Below are 24,177 nucleotides of genomic sequence, written 5' to 3' on the forward strand. Positions count from 1 at the left end.
GACCTTGAAAGGGGGGTGAGGTTACACAGGGCTCAGCATTTGTCACTTAAGATTTGTGCATTTCACTTTATGTACATCTTACCCGTCCTCCAAAAAAGGAAACAAACTAATGATATGCACAAGGAAGAGTTTAGGGGTGTGTGCTATTTGCAGTAAACTTTGAAATGCATCAAAAAATAGGATGGATGGAGGAATGGAGAGTTATGTGACACACAAATATAGCAAAATGGTTAACTATAGAATTTAGATGGAAGGTATACAATCATTTCAATTTCTCTGTATGTTTGAAAATTTTCATAATAAAATACTGGGTATGGACACAACTTTGCTATTTCGGCAAATGTACTTCTGAAACCCAGAAACCGTGCCCTTCCCTCTAGGCCTAGGGCAGCTGTCAGTTTCTAACCTTGATAGGTACTGTGTTCCTGTACACTTGCTACTTGTAAGTACAGAAATACTAGGACTTTGCATGTACAATACCATTACAGACTTTTATGAATCTGAATTTTGACATCTTGAGTCTAGGGAGTTATACTTGCTGCGTTACAAACTCGAATGCGACAAGGTGGGCTTCTGACATATGAAATCAAGGGACTGGGAGGACAGTATCTCCTGGGCCTTTAGCACTCTGCAGAGGGTACTGTGAGGAGAGTATCTCTATTTTCACAAGTCATCAGGTTTTCCCTAAAGACATACTGAGCCTAAGTTTTCCCCTAGGACCTTGCTGGAACAGTTTTGGATAGAGAACTTTAAAGCACACAAGAGGGAGTGGCAGACGGACAGGCCCCAAACCCTACTCCAAGCCTTGCTCTGGAGCCAGAACACCTCCCTCCAGGGACCAACCGCCCCCCACTAGAAACCTGACATCACCCCCCTGACCTTCTTCCCCATTACCCTTCGTGGAGAAACTCAAGCCAGGACAGGGGAGCCTCAGACTTGGATCCTGGTCTCCAATAGCTTCTGAGAACAAAAGGAAGATACTGGTGGCCATACCCCACTTTCTTTTAAAACAAGGAATCTAGGAAGTCATTACCACATGGAGTCTCTCTCAAGGGTTTCTCCTGGGCCCACAGGGACAGCGTGAACAGTAGTGTTTCCCAGAGAACCAATTTTACTTGAAGATTGGGGGAAGACTATTTGAAAGGATTATTTTTACATTAAGATATTATAAAGTAGAAAATTCTTATTACCTTTCTTTATAGGGTTTGGGTTAGAGTTAGGGTTAGCATGAGGGTATGGGTGAGCACTTTCATTAAAATAGGAAATTATAAAGAAACGTTGCCAAGCCCTGATAAACTATACCCCCAAACTCCCAAGGGTACATGTTTTACTCTTCTGATACCACTAAGAAAACTTCACTGGAAAATCTGGAAAAGCATTTTTGCTAGATGAAGAAGTCACACTGCAGACAGAGGTTACTTCTGGGGCAGGGAGAAGGACAATGGAGAGGGATTTCCAGGCTCACACTACAGCTTTGGGTCTTTTTCCTGTGTAACCAAAAAAAAAAAGACAAAAAGAAAAACCTAAAAAGTCAATACATGTGCCTTCTGGAAGATGGGTGGCCCGGCGCCCCACCGAGCACAGGCAAGTTCTAGGAACCTCTTGGTGAGAGGACCCCGGCACAGCCCAGGCTAAAGTCTACGGGGCAGGTGTTTACCCAGGGCGAGTTCAAGCCGGTGAATGAGACCACCCGGGTTTCCAGGGTGGGCAGTGTGGAAAGAGCAGGGCTATCTGAGCTAGAGACTATGCTCCTGGCCGTGGGGCCTTAGGCAGGCCATTCTCTAGACCCCAATTCCTCACCTCTCTGGGCCTTTAACACTCTGCAGAGGGTACTGTGAGGTGATATCTATTACACATGAAAACCAGGTGCATTCTGGGTCCTCAGTAACCATCCCTCTGCTGCTTTCCCCAGTGCAGTGTAGTAGAAAAAAATCTTTCAAAACACTGGCAAGAGTGGGAAATGATACAAGGGGCATCTAGGGACAAGAGGCCCAGAAACGGGGGCACCAATGACATACCAAGCTACACTCCGTGAGTGTGGCCACAGGGGCAACAAGGAGCTGGCCTCTCAGAGGCCCTGAGCACTGTCTGCCACCAGGGGCTGGGGAGGCACCTGGCTCAGCCTTCAGGCCATGTGATCACACAGGAAGAGCGAGCCTTGTCAACCTAGTGTTTAAAGACACAACAGCAGGGTAAGCATTTCAGTTATTTTTAGTTAAAGAAAAACAGCTTTTTCCAAGGGCAACAAAGTGAACTGAAGGTCAGAAGGAAGCTGGGTGTGGGCTTCTCACAAGCTCTTGCTCCAGAACCTGGAAGTGAGGAAAGAGGGCCCTCCTGGGAACTCTGGGGAGACTGGCGCAGCAGGGAGGTTCCTTCGGCGGGGTGGGCAGAGCTGCCAGCCCACCCATGGTCACTGGATTGATCTGAGTGGGCTCTAAGGCGATTTCCACGTGCCAGTCTGCTGACATGATGAACATTATTCTTGGGGGGCATTAAATTAAGGAATGACACAAGGAGCCAAGAGAGTGGCTTATTCGGTTGGATTCTGAATCACAATCAGGAAATAGTCTTTATCTGCAAAAGAAAAAAAGGGAAAAAATCACTAAATGTCAAATGAGAGAAAAGCATAATAGAACAACTACATAACTGAATCACTAACCATAAACGGGGGGAGGGGAGGGGAGCAATGAAAAGCATCGGTGCTCTGGCTAATTCCACTTGCTGGGAAATAGAAGATAAACTTGCAAGTTTCCTGCGGGAGCTTCTCCTGCAAGTGGAGTCTCGCCCTTTCCCGGGCAGCGGCCACGCTGCGGCGCATCCTCTGTTCTGATCCTCCTCGCAAGAGTAACATCAGATAGGCAGGAGGCTCACCCCTGTTTTCCAGGTGGGGACACTCAGGTTCAGAGAGTTTCAGTGAACTGCCTAAGGCAGCGGCTCCCAAACTAGAGGGCGTCCCATCACCTGGGGGCTGCCAGGCTCCACCCCCACAGCCGCTGACACAGTGGGTCTGGGCGGAGTCCAAGAATTTCCATTTCTAACAAGTTCCCAGGTGCTGCTGCCGCAGCAGGTTCTGAGAGAACCATTAGCTTGAGGTTACCCAGCTAGTTAGTGTCAAAGATGGAATTCTAACCATAACCTCACTGGTCTTGGGTTAATGTCAGTTTTTGTTTCAAGCTCAGTTGTTGGCTTTCCAGATCCTTCTGGACAAGAAAATTTCAAAGGCACTAGGCCAAAAGGGAACAAAGCTGCCTGCATTCCAGTAAGAAGAAATGTCCACCATGGAATCACAGTAAGGACGAGTCCTCAGAGGGTGAGTATGACTGCCTCTCATTTCACAGAAGGGGAAACTGGAGAAGCAGGGTGTTTCAACTTTGCCCACTTAATAACCAAACCACAAACATTTACCAAGGCTTCTATGTGTCCTGGTCTGTGTCAACCACTTTCATGTGGCACCTCAATGAATTCTCAAATCACTCGGAGAACACTGGGGCTCAGAGAGTAAATGACTTGCCCAAACCAAGGTAAATATACGAGTGGGGGTGAGATGGGGATGGGGAGGCTGGGTTTGACCCCAGACTCTAAACTCCTCTGCCTGCTGCCCCCTGCTGAGCATGAGAGAAACAGCAGGACCTCAGCCATGCCTGCTTTGTGGCCGTTCAGATTCAAGCCTAAAGCTCGGTTCTTCCCATTATGATGGGTTGTTGCGACTGGATAAGAAACAGAAATTAAATGACTGACAGTTCTATGGCTAAGCAATCTGCATAGATAAAAAAAAATCACTAATAAAAATAGAAATAATTGGCTGGGCGCAGTGGTTTATGCCTCCCATGCAGTGGGAGGCCGAGGTAGGAAGATCGCTTGAGCCAGGAGTTTGAGGTTGCTGTGAGCTATGATCATGCCACTGTACTCCAGCCTGGGTAACAGAGAAAGACGCTGTCTCAAAAAAAATTTTTTTAAAGAAATAATTAACAAGTCACTGATATAAACAGACACAATAACACCAGTGTCTTTTATTCCAAAGTATCAAGGTCCAAATCCAATAATACCACCTCAAGTGCTTGGTGAAAATTAGAGTGTTTTAAGTTATTTACGCTGAGTTTCCTCAGCTTTATTTTGGTGAGGTGAATAAGTGAAAACCAAAAGTTTTGTCTTAAAATGTCTCTTCGCCTGGGCTGTTCTGGGCTAGGATGGGGTGAAATTTGGTACATGTGTGTTTAGCCAAACTGTCTGAAACCACCTGCTATTTGTGGCTCAGGAAGCAGCTTCTCAGCTGGATCAATGAGTCAGATTAGGGGGGAAGGAAGGGCCATGGATCTCCTACCTGGGCTGGCTGCTCCGCCTGCTCACCATGTGTAGGGTGCTAATTACAGTCCCACGGGGCCGCCTCACTCACAGCAGCTAGGCCTGTCTGGCTGGGGGCTGCCCCGGGGGCCGGGCTCTATGGCCATCCTAAGGCAATCCAGCCTTAATACCTCCAAGGCTCTGGTCAGTGGTCCTGGCCCACAGGAGTTCTGGCATCAAAACCCAGTATTTTTTCTTGGCCACACCACAGTGGGTGTGTCCAAGTGTGAAATCACTGTTTTTTATCCTAAATCCCATGCCCCGGACATCCCTGACCCCATCCCCACTGCTAAGCCACCCCTAACACGGCAGTGGGGTATCAGCCATGGAGGAGGTTCAGGAAGTCATTCATTCATTCATTCAACAACTCTTTGTTAAATGTTTGCTCTGTGCTTACAAGTCCCCGCCCTCATGGAACTTACTGTCTAGTGGAGGACACAGACTTAAAAATGCAGATAAGCATCTGGTTAGCCAAGTGACAAGGACGGAGTGTGCTGGGCAGCAGGACGGCATGTGGGAGGGCCCCAGGGAGAGGGGTTTGAGGTTCTGAGAGGCAGCTGTAAGGCATCTGAAGAAACACTGAGTTGAAGACGACCCTAAAGGTGTCACACAGCCTCCAGCGGGACAAGATATAGGAGGTGTGTATGTGTGTGAGAGAGAGAGAGAGAGAGAGACAGACAGACAGACAGACAGACAGACAGAGGGAGAGCAGGGGAGCGTGTGTGCTCCCCGCAGGCCTCTGTGCACTGCCCAGGCGAGGGGTCTGGCCACTCGATCCTCGCCTCCACTGACTGGGCTGTGGGGGTCTCTGAGCCTGTGACCGCCCCCCGCCCCGGAGAACCCTTAACTTGGGAGCTGCCCATCTTGAACTCAAGCACCAGCCACACTCATGGGCTCTGAATGCCTGCAAGTCCTCAAGGCCAAGTTGGAGACACCTTTGCCGCCAAGCTGAGACGTGGACGGCCGGGCGCTTTCAAATGAGTCTGCCCTTCCGGAGGCGACATTCTCAGCAGCTTTAAGCCATGAGAATGTCCAGTGGAGAGTTTGCCTGATTTGGAGACCACGTCTACCCTGACCTCACACTCTGAGCTCCCAGGAGGGCCACTGGGGAGCACAAGGTCGGTTCTGACACACAGGGTGAGTAGAGGGACCATTCCTGGCCCGACTTTTAGGAAGTGAAGCTTTGTCTTTTGTAGTCACACAGCATGAAGTCTTGGGAGGGATTTCAGTTCAGATTTGATCCCAAGGCTTTTATCCTCAACGCAAGCCAACATACTCAACCAGACAGGGGTCTCAGGACACCAGAGCAGCGTGGTCCCCTACCTAACACTTTACGAATGTGGGCATGGAGGTGTTCCGTGACCAGCCCAAAGTCATGCTTGTAAGAAATGAAGCCGGGAAAATAGATTCTGCGCCTCCTGTGGTCTTTCCCCTGACGGCTCGGGCATCTGTCGGCAGGGGCCGCATTAAACAGCACACGGCATGTTTTTGCAATAAATGGCTCTGAAGTTACCCTTATGTTCTTCTTTGTGACTGACGTGCTCTGTTCTCACTCATCTAGGGAGTCTCCCAGGGAGAGTGGGCTCCCTGGGGGGGGGGGCGGCTCCTGTGACTGGCTCTATGGTTCTTCCCTTCCCCTCCCTCTAGGAAGGTGGGCTGGGCTGCAGCAGGCTGGGGATGGAACTAACGTCGGTGTGTTGCTGGCAGCGGCTGACCCCCCATCAAATTACCTCAGATTCCTCACCATCCGTGGTGCCAAGCCCAGGGGCACTCACTGTCCCCAGAATCCCCACTGCCTTCCTTCATCCAGGCTATGATCACAACCATGTAACTTCCTGCCCTAAAAACCTCTGCTCACAGGATCAAGTCCACAGAGCTGAGTTTGGTGTTCGTGGCCACTTCTAAATCGAACCAAAGTCTCACCTCCCACTCCTCACACACACTCTGATGTCCCAGATAAGCTGCACTGCAACCTAAGTGCACCATCACGTGCACCAATGACTCCTGCACGGTCAACTCCGCAGCTCAGCCAAAGAAGGGCACGGGAGAGAAAGAAGAATGACAGAAACCGTCCTGGAGGATCTGTCTGCCATTCCAGCCCCTGAGTGAGAGTGAGGGGAGGCAGGGCAGGAGAGGTGCCCCTGCTGTTTCCTCCCGGGCTCCTCCCAGGATGAGCATCTCATCACCCTGAGAAGGTGCTAAGGCCTAAAGACAGGCTTCGGTTGTACCACACTGCCCCCGAGTGTGAGCCAAGCACTGCGTGTAAAACACACACAGCGATCTGTTCAGTGCTGGAAGAAAAGCCAGTATATGGGGCCTAGAGAGACAGGACTGTCCTTTACAAGTGAAAAAGGACAATTTTTCAGGGATAACATGACTATATAGTATTTTTGCTTTACATTTTGGTTCAGAATCACTGAATTCTTTTTCTTCCAAACATGGCTTTTCTGCCCCTTCACTTTGCTCACACTCTTTCCTGACCCTCAAGATTCAGCCCCAATGTCCCCTCTTCCAGGAAGCCTTTGCCAATGGCCCTGAGCAGACCTGATCAGACCCTCCCCTCTGTCTCAAATGCCCCTGTGAATTTCCCCAGGTCAGGGCAGAGGTGATGCTGTGTTATGCTATCCCCCCCATGAGTCCGGGACTCCCTTCTGTGGCCCAGAGTCACCGTGAGGATTTGTTGGGAGACATTAGCTGGGGGCTGGCTGGGCAGTAAGGTATCAACTCAATTCCTTCAACTTCTCATGCCCTTCTTGGACCCTCTGTAGACACCAGTGTGCCAGTCCTTCCTCATAAGCCATGGAGAATGTGCTGTGAGGGTCTGCTTCTAAGTAGGGAGGTGGAAGACCCCTCACCTGGTGCAACCATAATTTCATTCTTCTTGGAGCGAATTCGAAGAAAGGTGAGGTCATTCTGGGGGTCAATTTCACGCACGGTGCTCCGCGCTTTCAAGATGAAGTTGTGCATGAGGTTGGCGTACTGTGTGGTGGTGGGACTGTCCATGGTGCTCTTGATGGGAATGCCTGAGGGGAGAACAGACAGAGACTGAGCAGGACGCTGGAGCCCCTTTCTGCCAAGCTCCCACCCCACACTCCTAATTCTAGAGCACTGGACTGGCAGTTAACAATCACTGCCACCATTCACAGAGGGCTTGCTCTGTGACAGGCACGGTGCTGAGCACAAGTATATCAGCACCAGGCCCCAGAACTACTCTGTGGGTGGTATCACTTCATGAGTCAATTAGGCAATGGGAGCACTGAGCAGTGAGGTGACCGGTCTGTGGTCACACAGAACGTAAGCAGTGGGGCAGGGTTCACTCGGGGGTCTGCTGGCTCCACCACTGGGCTCCTTTCTCAGGGCTGCACTGCCTAGACTGGCTTCCAGCAACGAGAGGAGAGATTATCATTCATAATGCTTAGAACCCAAACCAGGAACACAGCTCTTAAAATTTCTACATACTGAAAAGTGGGAATAAGAAAAAAAGGTCAACTTGTGCTAAGATATAACCATCACCACTTCCAGCCAGGGGAGGCTCACAGCCCAGCTGTAAACACACTGTCTACACACATAATTGTGCCCCCAAATTAAAGTATGTTTCTGTGTCTATACTTAACCTTTGTAAACAGCACTGCTGCCTCTTTCAAAGAGCCCACGATGTGGACAGTCCACACCGTTCACCATTCCTCTATTTTTGGTTACTCAGGGTGGGTTTTTCACAGTGAAATCAACTGCATAATGAACATCATGGTGCACCAAGCCTTTTGTTTTGAGGATTGCTTCCCTGAGATGAACCATTAAATGGACCTGCTCACTGGACAGTGCCTACTGTCAAGGTGAGGAAAGTGGCTCAACTTGAGCCACCCAGGCCACAACTGGGCCATCAGGCACCTGTGACTTGGCTGTGACATATCAGCAGAAGGCTCCGTCCACGAGCCCACCAGCTAACATTCACTTGTGAAGAATGTGGCTCCTCACACGCAAGTGGCCAGATTTTGGGCCCAGGACCCGCTAACCTGGCCCGTAACTGACCAGCCTGGGGATCAGCCAAAGCCAGTCATCGGCAGGCCTGCCCACTGGGGGAAAGAAACTGGCCCAACCTTGTCTTCTCAGGGCACCAGGCACACGGTCAGCTGTGGGCCAGATCAGCAGGGTCCTGGGTCCAAAATCCGACCTGGGCTTACACCCTGGCTCTGCCCCTTCACAGCTATGTGGCCTTAGCAATAGTTTAACCTCTCTAGCCTCCACTGCCTCATCTATAAAATAATGCCTATGCTTCAAAGTGCTGCTGTGAGAACTGCGTATGGCTTAATTCATTTAAGAATGTTTAGCAAGAGCACACATTTAATAAATGTTAATTTTTTATCAATGCCACCCACATAATAAATCCCATTTCCAATAACCTGAGGGCATGCGACCGTTCCTTAAGCCTGCAAGGGCCTTGCTCACGCACAGAGCCCACCCCCCTGAGGGCCAGGACCAGAGCTCAGATGGAGCCCTGGGTTGACTGTTCTGCTGCCTGGCCAGGGACCTTCCCCTCCACTCACCTTTGGGCCCTGAGGGTAAGAGGCCCACCAGTGTCAAGGCATGGCAAGGTTTGGGTGATTAGAACCCTTGACCTTCTAACAATGCAAGGCCACCTTCTTGCAGATCTGTCTGCCTGGAACTTTCCTTCCTTCCCCTATTCACTCATGGCTCCCACTGGCCCCTCACGTCTCCACGTCCTGCAGGCGCCTCTTCTCCAGTGGTGGTCACTGCCCTCACTCTACTGTCCCAGCACTGTGCAGTTTTCCTTTAGGGTGATGTCACACCATTACAGAAGTGATTGTCATGTCCCTCCCCACCACAGTGTAAGTTCCCTGAGGGCAAGACCAAGTCTGATTTGCTCACTAGCATCCCTGGAGAGACTGCATCAAGCAACTGTGGGGTGACCCTGGGCATGGCCTGACCTCATGGGATGTCCACATGTCTGTCTGTAAAGGTGGCAGCAATAATGTCTACCCTACAGGGCAGTCAGGGAACACATGATCAGACTGTGCCCAGCACAGTGCCATGCATGTGACAAATACACAGTTAATGCTGTATCACCTCCATTTAGAGGGCTATTCTTAATCCTGGCCTGGGAGAGCATTCCCTCTGCTGGGCAATGAAGGGCCTGCACAATTCCCTGTGGGGCATGTCACTTAACCTCTCTGAACCTCAATTTCCTTGTCAGTAAAATGGATTGCTGTGAATATTAATTATGATTCTGGGCCTAGCTTCCTAAAAGGAGCATTCGAGGACATCTTGAGGGGTGGGAGATATTTGGATCGGTAGAGAGAGGAGTGGCCATTCCAGGCAGGGGTAAGAGCAAGAGCTAAGGCAAGAAGATGAAATAAAACAAGTGTCAGAGAAGAATGCAAAGACTATGGCCTGCAGAGGCCCCCAGGAGAGAGGGTGGGAAAGACTCCTCTGGAGAAAGAAGACTGACCCCAAGAATGAGCAACGATGTGGCCTCCCCATCCTTATCCAATGGCTTGTCCATCTCCCAGTGTTGACAAGATGCTCACACCTGCCAAGGTTGTCTTCTCAGCTTTGGGGCAATTCCCAAATAGCCTGCCAGCCATTCCCCTGCCCCCAGGCACAGGTGGACAGCCTGGGCAGCGGCCAAAAGCATGGAATTGGAACTCCATTTCTACCACTTCCTCCCTGTCTTATCTTGGATAGGTTATTCAATCTCTTTCTAAGCCTCAGTTTCCCCTTTATAAAATAGAGATATTAATAGTTCCATCCTCATAGGATTGTTTTAAGGATTAAATGAACTAAGGTATGTGAAGTATTTATAATGGGAACTGGAAAAGGGTATTATTATTTTCAATCTTGTTAGCTGTTATAGACATTATTACAATTATTAATCTAATGATTATAGCATCTAATGTGCTTGTAAAAATTTGTTTTTTTTCCTTTGAATACATTCCTTAAAGTAGAATTACCACAAATCAAAGGGACCGGTGGCATTGCTGACTGTGGTTTGTTCATTTAACAAACATTCACTGACCTGAATCTGGTGCGTGTGCTGGGTGGACACTGGGAAAAGAGGTGAGTTGGACACCGTCCTGGCCTGGCCTTTACTAGCCAAGGTGCTGCGATCAGCAGCGATGTCTCGGCGTTCCCGTCCCCGCCCCCAGCCTCACACTGCATTATGTTATTTTTGTAGACTCTAGTGAGGTAGTTTTTAAATTGGTCAAACCCTTTCCTCAAATTAAAACTAATGCAGAAACACAAGCTAATGGATCTGAGTGGGGCTGCTCTGACTGAAGTGGTAAACAGGGACCTGGGCCTCCATCTCTACTACTGGGGGCAACAAAGAACGCCAAGGCTTAAGGAACAAAGCCCTAAAAACATCCTAGGTGGTCTCTCTGAGGGAAGCCTTCAGATGCATACAGATCTACTCTGAGTCTCAGGCCTGTGGCTCTCACTGCAGCTGCTCCTGGTTAGAATCTACTCTCTAAAGCAAAATTTTCTAAACTTGTCTGATCGTAAGAATCTCCTAGGGTACTTGGTAAATACACAGATTTCCCAGGTCTCACCAGAGTCCTAACAAATCAGACTTTCTAGTGCAAAGGCCTGGAAAGCTATATGTTCAACAAGAGCCCCAGGTGATTCTAATGAATGAATAAATTTGGGAACCACTGTGTACTAGAGGCATGAAGCATGTGGATTCTCCCAACCCAATAGGGGAAGTTGGCCAGGTAATTGGGTTTGTATAAACAAATGCCTCCCAGCCCAAAATGATGGTGACAATACTGTACTAACTGCTTTACACTGTTCATTCTTAGTTAATCTTTCCAACCTATACAGTAGATATAATTATTATCCACATTTACAGGCTTAAGTGACCACTTGCCCAACGTTACAAAACTAATCAGGAGAAGAGGCAGGATTCAAACTCACAACTGCTGGGTTCTGGAGCCCCTGTGTTTACTGCTACCTACAGCATCAGAGCCTGGGGCCACAGACCAGCAGCTACTCTCTGGGGCTTCACAGCACAGTGTGGGAGAAAGCACACATGCACTCAGACAGACTTGGATTTAAATCTTAGCTCTATGATGGCAGGCAAATCAATTAAATTTGTAGACTCAGTTTTCTCCACTGCAAAATGGAAATAACAGGGCTGCTTTAAGAAATAAACGAAAACAGTATGTTTGTAAAGTACCAGCCAGAGACTGGCACAGAGTAAGTGTGTGATAAATGTTAGTTCCCTTCTTCACCATGTCTAGTGTGATTTGGTATTTGTACCCTCCTTCTAGTTGTTCAAATTACTTCCCAGAAGAGGGGGGAGAAGCTGTAGGTACAAAGAAGTCAACTAGAGAATTATCTAGCAAGAAAGCAGAATCAATACAAATGGGTACATAGTACTCAATGGGTTCATACAGAAGTAGAAACAACATAAATAGGTTAATGAACATTGTGCTGGCACTTAAAAATTTGCTTATGTAAACCATGAAGCAATATTTAAAAAACCTCACGTGTAAACATATACAAAACAGGAACAACCATGATTATGACCATCCAAAACTGTGCCTGGACAAAGCTGAAAAAGCACGGAATACAGAAGAGTATGATCTGTCAGGGCAGTGGGACTGAGTGGATTTTTCCTTTGTTAGAACACTGGAGGTGTTAAAAAAAAAAAAAAAGCTTAAAATTAGATCAGGTACACGAAGGGACTTAGTAAACAGCAAGGTTACGCTGTGTCTGGGCAGTTTCCAGGGCCTTTCTGGGTGCGGGTCATGGCAGGAGTGGGGTGTACCTTCGGTGTTCACCACGATGATTCCCTGCACTCCTTTCTGGCTCTGAAGTCGCTTCAGTGTCTCCTCCACCTCTGCCTGCCAGAAAACAAGGCCAAGGTTAGGAGGGATCAGTAGGCTGGATTAACTTCCTCATACCCCAGGCAGGTGAATCACACATTTGTCTTCCAATAACAAACAAGTGATACTTGGCACCTACTCAAAGCTCCCCAGGCCACCACCACCAGCACCTGGGGCATCTGCTCACACCTCCCACAGGGAGGGGGCTGCTCCTGGCCCTTTGCCCACCAGGCATTATTATCCCTCCCCGCTCAGCTATTTGGGAGCAGGATATATATATACACACATCCATAACTCATATATTTGGTATAGCAGGGGACAGGACTCTGATGATTTGAAAAAAACTCAAACAGTAGTGTCTAACAGGAAGAAGACACTTGGCCATTTGTGGCCCAAACAGCACAACTGAAAACATTCCAAAGGAAGCAAAATGACCCCATGAAAATAGACTCAGTGACTTAATAAGCTGGCAACTAAAATAATGTGACCTATGGCATACAGCCACAAGAAGTGTGCCAACAGGAAGGGGCTCATCAATCCTGATTTTCCAGAAATTACTCAGGGTGGGATACTCTGGCACATGACATTTATAAAGAGAGAGACAATCAGATGTTTGGGTCCTCACCCTGCCATGTAAGGCCTTTTACATTATCACTCCCACCTTCTTTACCTTTCCCTCCACTCTCCGTCTACATGCTCACACCCCCCTGTCTGCACATCTTTTTACCCTACAAGGGCTCTTCTAGACCAAATTCTTCTAGACCACCTAAGACATCACCTCCTCCCCAAAGCTTTTACGGATCCCCCAGTTCAACGGAGTCTTTTCCTACCTCTGACTCCCCAACCCTGGGCTGTTCCTCTCTGGGACGTGTATTAAGTACTGTGCCTAATTACTTAGAGATACACTACAATGGCCTGCAGAGTAAGAGCATGATAAACAGCTGCTTAACTGAACCAGGCCTAACTTCCTGTGGATGGAAACTGGCCTTGAAGTGTGCTTGTTTTCAGGACGCCCTGTCCAGACTGGTCTAGAATCCAATCAAAAGCTCCTCAAAGGCTGAGAGCTATTAGAAACAGAGGCTCCATTTACCAAAACAAAATGGTTCCCCACCCCCAGGGGCTACCGATTTGGTGGCAGTGGGGGATCCGAAACATAGGGTGGAGACAGCACAATGAATTCTTGTTTTTCTGGAAGGCACAAGGCTAACAATCACTGCCACCCACTCCCCTGTGATGTAAGAATACTCTCAAATGCTAGAGGGAAAGGGAAACAAGTTCCTCCTACAAAATGGCAAATAGCCTGATGCCTCTAAAAGCTGGAGCCCGGGTAAAATGATAGGGCCCCATGGACGTGAGAGTACAATACACTGGGTCATGCATGTGTGAGACCTTAAGTCACTCAATAGGCTTTCACCGAGCTCCTACTGTGTGCCAGGTGCTATTCTGGGCAGGGTGGTTAAGCACAACACTGGTCAATACTGTATAGTACTCAGTCTGACGTGGAAACGATTAGGGTGGAAAGGCTTAGCAGGTGCTCATGGCGTGGGTGGAGAAAGATTTCTCACACAGAGACTAAGATATGTAAGTAAAATTTATTTTATTATTTAGAAGGACAGAGACACTGTGAGAGAGAGAGAAAAGTGGGGAGGGGGCGCAGAGAGATGGCGAGGCATCCCAAAGAAAGAGAAGGGGGTGCCAGCAGTGAGGCCAAGTGGCCAAGGGAGATGAAGAGAAGAAAAAAGTGATGGCAGCTGATAACAAAGTGGCAGCAGGTAGATAACAAAAACTGCAAGGATGTCAAAGTCCAAGACTTGGTTTCCTGCCTTTCCTTGGAGCAGGGATTATCACAGGAGATGTGACTCTGTCTTTGAGATATGGTTGGGGCTGTAGTTCTTTCTCCTGCTGTTTCTTTAGGAACTCTGTAAAAGCAGATTCTCAAAAAAACAATTTTGAAAGAGAGAGATTTACATCTCTTTTCCATTCATTCAGCTTTTTCACAAGTTGTGCAAAACAGAACTCCTGCAGGGGACCTGTTAGACAACTCACAGGATTGATCTCTGTTACTGGAAATTGTAGGATTAGGCATTTTTTCTATGTGGGATTAGGTATTTTCCTGTTATTTTTGTAAGGCTGCCCCTTTCAGAAACTCTCCTGGAAATTCATCCTAAGGTAAGGAAGTAATTCAAAAGAACAACACAGCAGAATGTTTGTTGCAGAGACATCTGCAATAGCCAAAAGCAGAAAGAACTAAAAATGCCCGTCAGGGGAAAGGCCAAGTAAACTGTGGAGAATATCCACACATGGGAATACAAAACACATAAACAATGGTGATGAGATCATGTTATACCACCACAAAAAGTTTGTGCTATAATGTTAAGTGAAAATAGCAAAATGCAAAAATAAAGCGCATGGTGACTGTAATCACGTGAAAACAAGAGGGCTAGAGGAGATTATGAAAAAAATAAAAAGCCACATTAAAAGCAAGGAATTATAGATAAGGTTTTATTTTGTTTTTAAAACAGTGTTGTTTCTATTTAACATCATATTAACCACCCCCGTCCCCCACCCTCTCCACGTATCCAAGAGAGAAGTCTATGATATAGGGGCTATAGGGCTCTGACATGCTCAACATCATAACAAAACGTAAGAATAATCTAGATGACAATGTAGGATAGCTCAATCAATCTGCAATCAACCCAGGAAAGAAAGGGGAAAGAATGTTAAAACCAAAGATGTCAGAATCCAGGTCCAAAATATCCCCCAGATATTGTGAAATGAAAATGATGAAATTTAACAACTTTATGGTCACCTTCTATGTGCCAGACATTGTTTTAGGCCTGGGGATGCTGTAGTGAACACAATACAACACAATTTTCTGCCCTTGTGAAGCTGACATTTGTGGGAGTGTTGAAGGTAGGTCAGACGTTAAACAACAAAGAAGTTAAAACAAATGTCAGCTACAGTAGGGAGGGGGATCTGGATGATGGGAATATTAAATAACATCATGAGAGATGGCCTCATAAGGTGATAGCCGAGTAGAGATCTGAAGGAAATGAAGGAGCTAGCCATGTGGATTTCTGGAAAGTATTCCAGACAGCACAAAGAGCGAGTACAAAAGCCCTGGGCTGGGAGAGTGTCTGGCATGTTCAAGAAAAAGCAAAGGAGCCAGTGTGGCTGAAGGGCAGTGAGCAAGGGAAGAGTGGTGCCCGCAACTGGGACCAGATCACAGTGGGCCTGGCAGACCAAGTAATGACTCTGGTTTTTGCTGGGTATGATTCGTGGAGTCACAAGTTTTGACGTAAAGAACAGTAAGATCTGATGTTTCAAAAGGATGGCCCTGGCTGCTGTGTGGAGAACGGATGGCAGGGGCCAAACGCAGCCTGCCAGGAGTCCTGGCCTCCAGCCCTGGCCCCTGTCAGGTCCTGTTTCCTGTCTGAAGGAAACAAGCTTCTCTCCCCGCTCTCCCTCACGCACTGCTGGATGTAACTAACTCCCCACCCTCTGGACTCAGCTGCCGAGCCTCCTGTGGGAGGCGTTCTCTCACATCAGCCCCTCTTCTGGGCACCTGTGGCACCCAGCCTTCATAGACTTATCACAGTGGAGTGTCACTGTCTGTCTTACATGTATCTGCTCCTCAGACTCCAGGCACCCTGGGAGCAGGGACCCAGACTTCAATAGCTCCAGTACTTGGCAAAGTATAGACTCCATAAACACTGAAGGAACAAATGAAAAGCATTTCTGCAACTCTGTTTCACAAAATCAGCCTTTTTAAGTACAGGAGGGGGGCATGGCCTTACAGTATCCAGTGTGAAAAAGAGCTAAGGTTTAGGTGATCCTAAGTTTAATGAGAACCATCCACTGAGATCTGGCTGTTTATTTTTTTAATTTTTTTTGGAGACAGAATCTCGCTCTCTTGCCTGGGCTAGACTGCCGTGGCGTCAGCATAGCTCACAGCAACCTCAAACTCCTGTGCTCAGCAATCCTCCTGCCTCAGCCTCCCAAGTAGCTGGGACTACAGGCATGCACCACCATGTCCCGCTATTTTTTTCTATATATTTCTAGTTGTCCAGCTAATTTCTTTCTCTTTTTAGTAGAGACGGGGTCTCGCTCTTGCTCAGGCTGGTCTCGAATTCCTGACCTCGAGCGATCCTCCTGCCTCAGCCTCCCAGAGTGCTAGGATTACAGGCGTGAGCCACCACGCCTGGCCAAGATCTGGCTGTTTAAAAAGTAAACACCCACTTACCAGGAACAGGAGGACACAGTGGTATACATTTATCTACTCAGTACCTACCATGGGTCATATATTGCTTTTAGACACATGCTCTCACCTGAGCCTCTCACTCACCTTCCATGGTTAGTATGATCTCCACGTTATAGGAAACATGGTTCAGAAAGGAGAAGAGTTTTGCCCAAGAACACACAGTAGATCAAGAGAAGAAGAGCTGAATATATTTAATATCAATGACCACAATGATGAGGTCCCTGCCTTCAGGGAGCTCACATTCTGGTGGAAGAGACTTACAAAAACAAAACAAAACAAAAAAACAAGTGAGCAATATTCTTGCAGGGTATAGGGACTGGGTTAGGGGGCAGGAGTTACTACTACTTTGGCTAGTGTGGTCAGGAATACCTGAGGATGTAATCTTTAAGCCAAGAACTAAATGATGACAAAGAAACGCACTCCAGGCAAGGGGTTCTCTAGCTCCCGGGTGCATGTATAGTGACAAATGGAAGAACAAGCAGCACCATGTACAAAAAATTTAAGAAAAATTTTTTAAAAAAGAAAAGAAAAAACAAGCAGCAATACAGCTCCAAGATTATCTATTTGCTCAGCATGGGAATGATAACCATCATCTGAAGCAAATGATTCAGAAAGGAACTGTGACCAATTTGACTACTAAGCATAAAGCTTAACTTCTGTAAAACAATAATGAATCAAATAGGACAGAAAAATATTTGCATCAAATATAACAGACAAAAGTAATTCCAAAAACATCACACAAAATGATTAAGCAAAATAGCAAGTCTTCAATAGGTGGAGGGCAAAAAGGGTACTAGTAAACAATACACCTAAGAGAAATTACAAACACAACAAAAATGACCATAATTCCCTGTGAACAAAGGAATGAAAAATTACACCAGTGCTGAGGTCTCTTTTTAAATGTTGGAAACGGTACAAGGGCAAAACTCTCTCTTTTGGGAGAGCTACAGGATGATATATTGCAAAGACCACAAAAGTATTGGTCTCTTCGCTTCAGAAATTCTTTTCCTGAGAAATTATTCTAAGGAAATACTCTAATAAGTTAAAAAACAAACCAAAACAAACTACACACACACACACACACACACACACACACACACACACACACACACACGCATCATCACAGCATTATCTCTACTAATTAAGATCTGGGCTGAGCGCGGTGGCTCACACCTGTAATCCTAGCACTCTGGGAGGCCAAGGTGGGTGGATCTTCTGAGCTCAGGAGTTCGAGACCAGCCTGAGCAAGAGCGAGATCCCCGTCTCTACTAAAAAATAGAAAGTAATTATCTGGCCAACTAAAATATACATAGAAAAAATTAGCCGGGCATGGTGGCGCATGCCTGTAGTCCCAGCTACTCGGGAGGCTGAGGCAGTAGGATCGCTTAAGCCCAGGAGTTTGAGGTTGCTGTGAGCTAGGCTGACACCACGGCACTCACTCTAGCCCAGGCAACAAAGTGAGACTGTCTCAAAAAAAAAAAAAAAAAAAAAAAAAAGATCTGGAAGCAATCCAAATGTTCACAAAATTATAACTATTTCACTGACTATTATGTTCATCACAACTAAATAGTTCATCACAAAGATGATACGGCAACAAGGTTAAATGTTTTCGGACATTAAGACACAAAAGAAAAAAACAAACAAAAAACCCAGCATGCGTATCTTGAAAAATATGCACGTGTGAACAAAGAAGGGGAACATACCAAGATGAAAATAGTTGTGTGGAGGAGTAAAACTGGATGAGGAGAATTATGGTTGATTTTTATATCACTGTTCTAAAGGGCAGTTTCCACCAGAATGTAAAATATGCATGCCAGAAGTGCCGCTTCTAGGAATATATCCTACATAACTGCTAGCATGAGTGCAAAAAAGACCAGAACAGTTACTGCAGCATTGCTGGGAGAAAAAAAATCTATAAACCACCTGAATGTGTATAGGGGAATAGGATACTATACAGCCCTTAAAAAGAATGAAGTAGATTTGTGTATAATGACACAGAAAAATGTATGATTTTTTAAGTGAATAGAGCAAGTTGCAGAATGAGATATATATTGATATAGCTTAAAGTAAACTTAACACGTATAAATATATGTTACAGTTTTATGTAATAAGCAGCTTATATATAAATGTGCTTATGTATCAAATAAATCTGGAAGGAAACATATTCAACTGCCAACAGTAGTTACTATGGGGTAGCAAGATGGGGACTAGATGCATTTTCCATATTATATACTATAATACAAAACTATAGTAACCAAAACAGCATAGTAGTGACATAAAAACAGACACATAGACCGGTGGAACAGAATAGAGAAAGAACCTAGAAATAAATCCACACATTTATAGCCAACTGATTTTTTCTTTTCATTTATTTATTTTATTTTATTTATTTATTTCTGAGACAGAGTCTCACTGTCACCCCTAGAGTGTAGTGGTGTCATCATAGTTCACTGCAACCTCAAGCTCCTGGGCTCAAGTGATCCTCCTGTCTCAGCCTCCCAAGTAGCTGGGACTACAGGTACCCACCACGATGCCCAGCTAATTTTTTCTATTTTTAGTAGAGACGGGGTCTCACTCTTGCTCAGGTTGGTTGATCTGACCTCAAGCGATCCTCCCACCTCAGCCTCCCAGAGTGCTAGGATTACAAGCATAAGCCACCATGCCCAGCTCTTTTTTCTTTTTAAAATTTATTTTATTATTATTATTATTATTATTTTAAGAGACAGAGTCCTGTTACATTGCCTAGGCTGGTCTGGAACTCCTGAGCTTAACTGATCCTCCCACCTCAGCCTCCCAAGTCACTGGGATTAAAAGGGTGAGCCACCATGTGCAGCTACAGCCAACTGATTTTTGACAAAGGTGCCAAGAACATACATTAGGGAAAGGACAGTCTCTTCAATAAATGGTGCTAGGAAAACTGGACGGATATACATTTGCAGGAGAATGATACTAGACCCCTACCTCTCACCACATACAAAAATCAACTCCAAATGGATTAAATACTGAAATGTAAGACCTGAAACCATAAAACTACTACTAGAAGAAAACACCGAGAAACGCTTTAGGACATTGGTCTAGGCAAAGATTTATAGCCAAGACTTCAAAAGTACAGGCAACAAAAACAGACAAACAGGATTATATTAAACTAAAAAGATTCTGCACAGCAAAAGTAAAAGAGTGAAGAGACAACCTGCAATGGGAGAGAATATATGCAAACTATTCAGCTGACAAGGGACTAATATCCAGAATATACAAGGAACTCAAACATCTCAACAGCAAAAAGCCAAACAATCCCATTAAAAAGTGGGCAAAGGATCTGAATAGACAGTTTTCAAAAGAAGACATACAAATGGCTAACAGGGATATGAAAAAGTGCTCAACATGACTAATCATCAGAGAAATGTAAATCAAAACCACAATGAGATATCACCTCACCCCAGTTAGAATGGGTATTACTAAAAAGACAAAAAATAACAAATGTTGGTGAGGATGCAGAGAAAAGGGAACTCTCATATACTGTTGGTGGGATGTGAGTACAGCCATTATGGAAAACAGTATGGAAGTCTCTCAAAAAACTAAAACTAGCAGGGCATGGTGGTGGTGTCTATAGTCTCAGCTACTTGAGAAGCTGAGGCCAGAGGACTGCTTGAGCCCAGGTGTTCAAATCTAGCCTGGACAACATAGGGAGATCCCATCTCTTAAAAAAAACCCAATCAACTGAAAATAGAACTACCATACTCCAGCAATTCCATTATTGGGTATTTATCCAAAGGAAAGGAAATTAGTATATCAAAGGGATAAGGGATACCTGTACTCCTTGTTTATTACAGCACTATTCACAATAGCCAAGATAGGGGCTCAAGTGTCCAGCAATGGATGAATGGAGAAAATGTGGTATATATACACAATGGAATACTATTCAGCCATAAAAAGAATGAAATCCTGTCATTTGCAGCAACAGAATGGAACTGGAGGTTATTATATTAAGTGAAATAAGCCAGGCACACAAAGACAAATATTCCATGTTCTCATTCATACGTGGAAGCTAAAAAAGGTGATCTCTTGAAGGTAGAGAGTAGAATGATGGTTATCAGAGGCTGGGAAGGGGTTAAGGATGAACAGAGAGGTTGGTTAACGGGTACAAAAATACAGTTAGGTAGAAGGGATAAGTTCCAGTGTTTGATAGCACAGTAGGATGAGTATAGTTAACAATAATTTATTGTACATTTCAAAATAGCTAGAAGATCTAAAATGTTCTCAACACAAAGAAATAATAAATATTTGAGGTGATGGATATCTAAAACACTGATTTGATCATTACACATTGTATGAATGTGTCAAAATATCACATGTACCCCATAAATACGTACAACTAGTATGTATCAAAAAATTAACATTTGTGGCCAGGCTCAGTGGCTCATGCCTGTAATCCCAGCACTTCGGGAGGCCTAGGCGGGAGGATCACTTGAGCCCAGAAGTTCGAGACCAGGCTAGACAACATAGCAAACCCTCTTCTCTATAGAAAATTTAAAAAGTTAGCCAAGCGTGGTTGTGCACGCCTGCAGTCCTAGGTACTCTGGAGGATGAGCCAGGAGGATGGCTGGCACGGTAGCCAGGGTGACAGAGCAAGACCCTGTCTCCAAAAAGAAAAAAAGTTTTTTACAGTTTAAAAAGTGATGTGAAAGATGCAGTTATATATATTTGAAGCATTATTACATATTTTTAATGATCTGGAGACATTCTTTGTGACATAATAATGAAGAAAGCAGAACCCACAAATGTACGCACATTCAATACAAGCTAAATTACACACCAAAGCAAAAAAGTAATATGCCTAACTGCAAGTGGTTGCCTCTAGGTGATGGCACTGTTTCGTTTTTCTTTTCCATTTTTCTTATAAGCCTTAGATTTCTAAATCAGAGTCTTGAAAAAGTAATGCACTCACATGGTTTAACACTTAAAAGGTCTTTTCAAATTTTGTACAAGCTGTGAGGGTTAAGACCACAAGGGAACACAAAACCCTGGAAAGGCGTAAAGGGAGCCACAGTTGCAGCCAGCAAAGTAGGCTGTGGGATCCCCAAAGGTAGGCCCCGCCCGTTCCTGACTCACGCACCCAGTCCCAGCGGCTCCAAGGAGTCACACTGACAAGAGTGGCTGCAGCCAAGCTTCTAGGGTTCAAAATCCACCCCACCCTTTCCTAGGGCAAGGCACTCAGTTTCGCGGGGCTTCAGATTCTGATTTGTAAAATAGGGCTAATGGTCGTGTCTACCTCACACCGCCGCGAGGAGGAAGAAAGACAAGATATATAAAGCGCTTAGCAGAGCCTGTCACAAACTGAGGTTCCAAGAAACGTTAATCAAGGTTGGCATCGCGCAACAAGGCCCAGGACGCCAGGCTGCGGGGACCGTGACCCGCCCCCGACCCCTCCGACTCCCCGCCGAGGCTCAGGCTCCCGCTTCCGGTCAAGGTGCAGCGGGAGCCGGCGGCCCCGCCTCGGTCCGGGTCTGGAGGCCCGCGCCGCCCGGGTTCCGCCCTCCAGCCAGCTCGTCCCGGTCCCGGCCACGCCCAACCCCACGGATTCCTCGTCCGGGGCTCCGAGTCTCCTCCACCCACGGAGGATGGAAGGCCCGGCGCGGGGGGTGGACAGCCGCCAGCTACAAGCCCCCGCCAGACACTCACCATCTTGGACCGATTCAGTAGCTCCGCGTCGCCGACACTCAGCCTCGTCCGCAGACTTTCTGCGTCTGCGCGGTTTTCTGTGAAAACGGACAGCTTCGGTGGCCTATCAGGAGCCAGCGGGGGGCGTGGCGGGGGACTGGCCCGGCGAGCAGACCTTAAGTCAGCTGTCTCGAAGCGAAAAGCGAAACAGCGCCTTCGCTGTGGAAAAGCGACTACTTCGGCTGTGTCGAAAAGATGCTGGGTCTTGGTGTCGCAAGAGGCATTCAGCTCTAAATCGAGGTCTGAGCTGGCTCTGGAAACCCTGGGTGGAGGGAGAGTATGAAGGCGAGGGGGGCGCTTGCTGAGACTCCTTTGCGCCCAGATTGAGGCAAAGAGAGAAGGCCAGAACCAAAACGCGCTGAAGACTTGGGACAGTCCGGGATTGGGGCTCTAGTCAGTTACCTCTGGAGGCTCCGAAGCGACCCCCTTGGGAATTTTCCATGCAAGTTCTGAGATGAATTGGTCAGGGCTGGCCTGGGAGTCTACAGACGTGGGACTCGAGCTCAGCCCCACCCCTGCGTTCCCCTGGAGAAGCCTCTTCACATCTTTGTGCTCTGTCATTTTCTCACCTTCGAAACGGGCTCCCTTCTTCCGATAGCCCTGTGTTGTCCTGTTTTCCGCTCTTGAAACTTACTTCTGGATCCTCTAGCAGTAAATAAATAACTTATGCTAAAACACGCGGCCATTTGGTGAACCTTGCGCCACGTTACTGTGAACACTTAACAAATGCGTTATCTCCAGTAGCATAGTGTTAGAACCGGTTCCCCGTTCGGCCCCAGGAACAGAATGGCAGAGTCCAAGGCTGCAAAAGGCAAAGGAGTTTATTGGCTGGCTCGAGCCAGGGTCCAAGTCCCAGAGCACCAACGCAGTGGTCTCTTTACGAACTAGGACCCCGCCCTGGGGTAAAAACAAAGCTTTTATACTTTTTTTTTTTGCTGGAGTCTGTTGCTAGTTATTTCTGATAAGAGACTCTTTTCCAAGAGATTCCCTCCCAGGAGATTCTCTCCCCAAGGACACTCGCCCTGCACAGCCGGCCTCCCTATCAGGAAGCCACCTGCGGTGCGTTTTTTTTTCTTTTTTTAACTGCATTTGAGCATGGTTTTAGCTCTTTATCGTAATCAAGCAATAAGCAAGCAAGCTTTGTGTACAGAAGCGGAATTTGGCTGTTAGCTAAGACCAAAAAAACAAGTCACCATCAAACAAACTAAAATATTGTTTTAGTCCTACTCTACAATAGGGAGTGTCCGTATCCCCGATACTTTACAAATGCTGTCTCTTCGAGTCACTGGAGCTTGCTAAATCAGATCAACCGTGGTGATCTAACTCCAAATTTTCATTCCACGGTAGCAGCTCTTCAGTGGGGAAGGATTTGGTGCTCCTTCAAGGGTGTGTCTGCATGTTAAGAAGATTGAATAGTGACTTTACAACGAAGAAACCTAGCAGATACCACCTTAATCAGGAGATCAAGGTTCATATTACTGGTAACAGGACATACTGATGCCCTGTGCCCTGTGATACGATGTGCCAAGGGCACATCACCTCCGTGGTATTTTTCACAAAAACCTCCAGCCTTCACCGTGAGAAAACCCAATTAGAGGATATTCTACAAGGTACCTAACCAGTACTCTTCAAAAATCCCAAGGTCGTGAAAGACAAGGAATGAATGAGGAACTGTCACAGATTGGAGACCAACGACAAAGAAAAACAACATTGGTGGAAAAACTGGTGAAATCAGAGTAAGTGCTGTAGAGTTTTTTGTCTTTTTTTTTATATTTTTTATTTTTTATTTCAGCTCTTCATGGGGGTACAAAAGCTCAGGTTATATACATTGTCCGTGTCCCGCCCATCCCCCTGAGTCAGAGCCTCAGGCGTGTCCATTCTCCAGACAGTGTGCCTGGCATTCACCATGTAGTCATACCTCCATCCCCTAGAGTTTTTTTTCTTTTTTAACCAATGTTAATTTATTAGTTTTGATAACTGGCTTCGTGGGATGTTAACACTGGGGAAAGCTGG

At 46.4% G+C, this 24,177-nt stretch overlaps 1 protein-coding gene across 1 annotated transcript; it reads right to left on the reverse strand.

The window, feature by feature from the left end:
• Nucleotides 1-2,193: 2,193 nt before the first annotated feature.
• Nucleotides 2,194-22,230, reverse strand: DYNLRB1 (dynein light chain roadblock-type 1). The gene is made up of 4 exons (XM_045528774.1): nt 22,126-22,230; nt 12,128-12,203; nt 7,197-7,364; nt 2,194-2,574 (listed from the first exon to the last, which is right to left on the reverse strand). Exons 1-4 carry the CDS (start codon nt 22,126-22,128, stop codon nt 2,531-2,533), a joined length of 291 nt encoding a protein of 96 aa, XP_045384730.1. The 5' UTR covers nt 22,129-22,230; the 3' UTR covers nt 2,194-2,530.
• Between the last annotated feature and the right edge of the window lie 1,947 nt (nt 22,231-24,177).

This window comes from Lemur catta, chromosome 17 (assembly GCF_020740605.2).
Source record: "Lemur catta isolate mLemCat1 chromosome 17, mLemCat1.pri, whole genome shotgun sequence".
Classification (NCBI taxonomy): Eukaryota; Metazoa; Chordata; class Mammalia; order Primates; family Lemuridae; genus Lemur; species Lemur catta.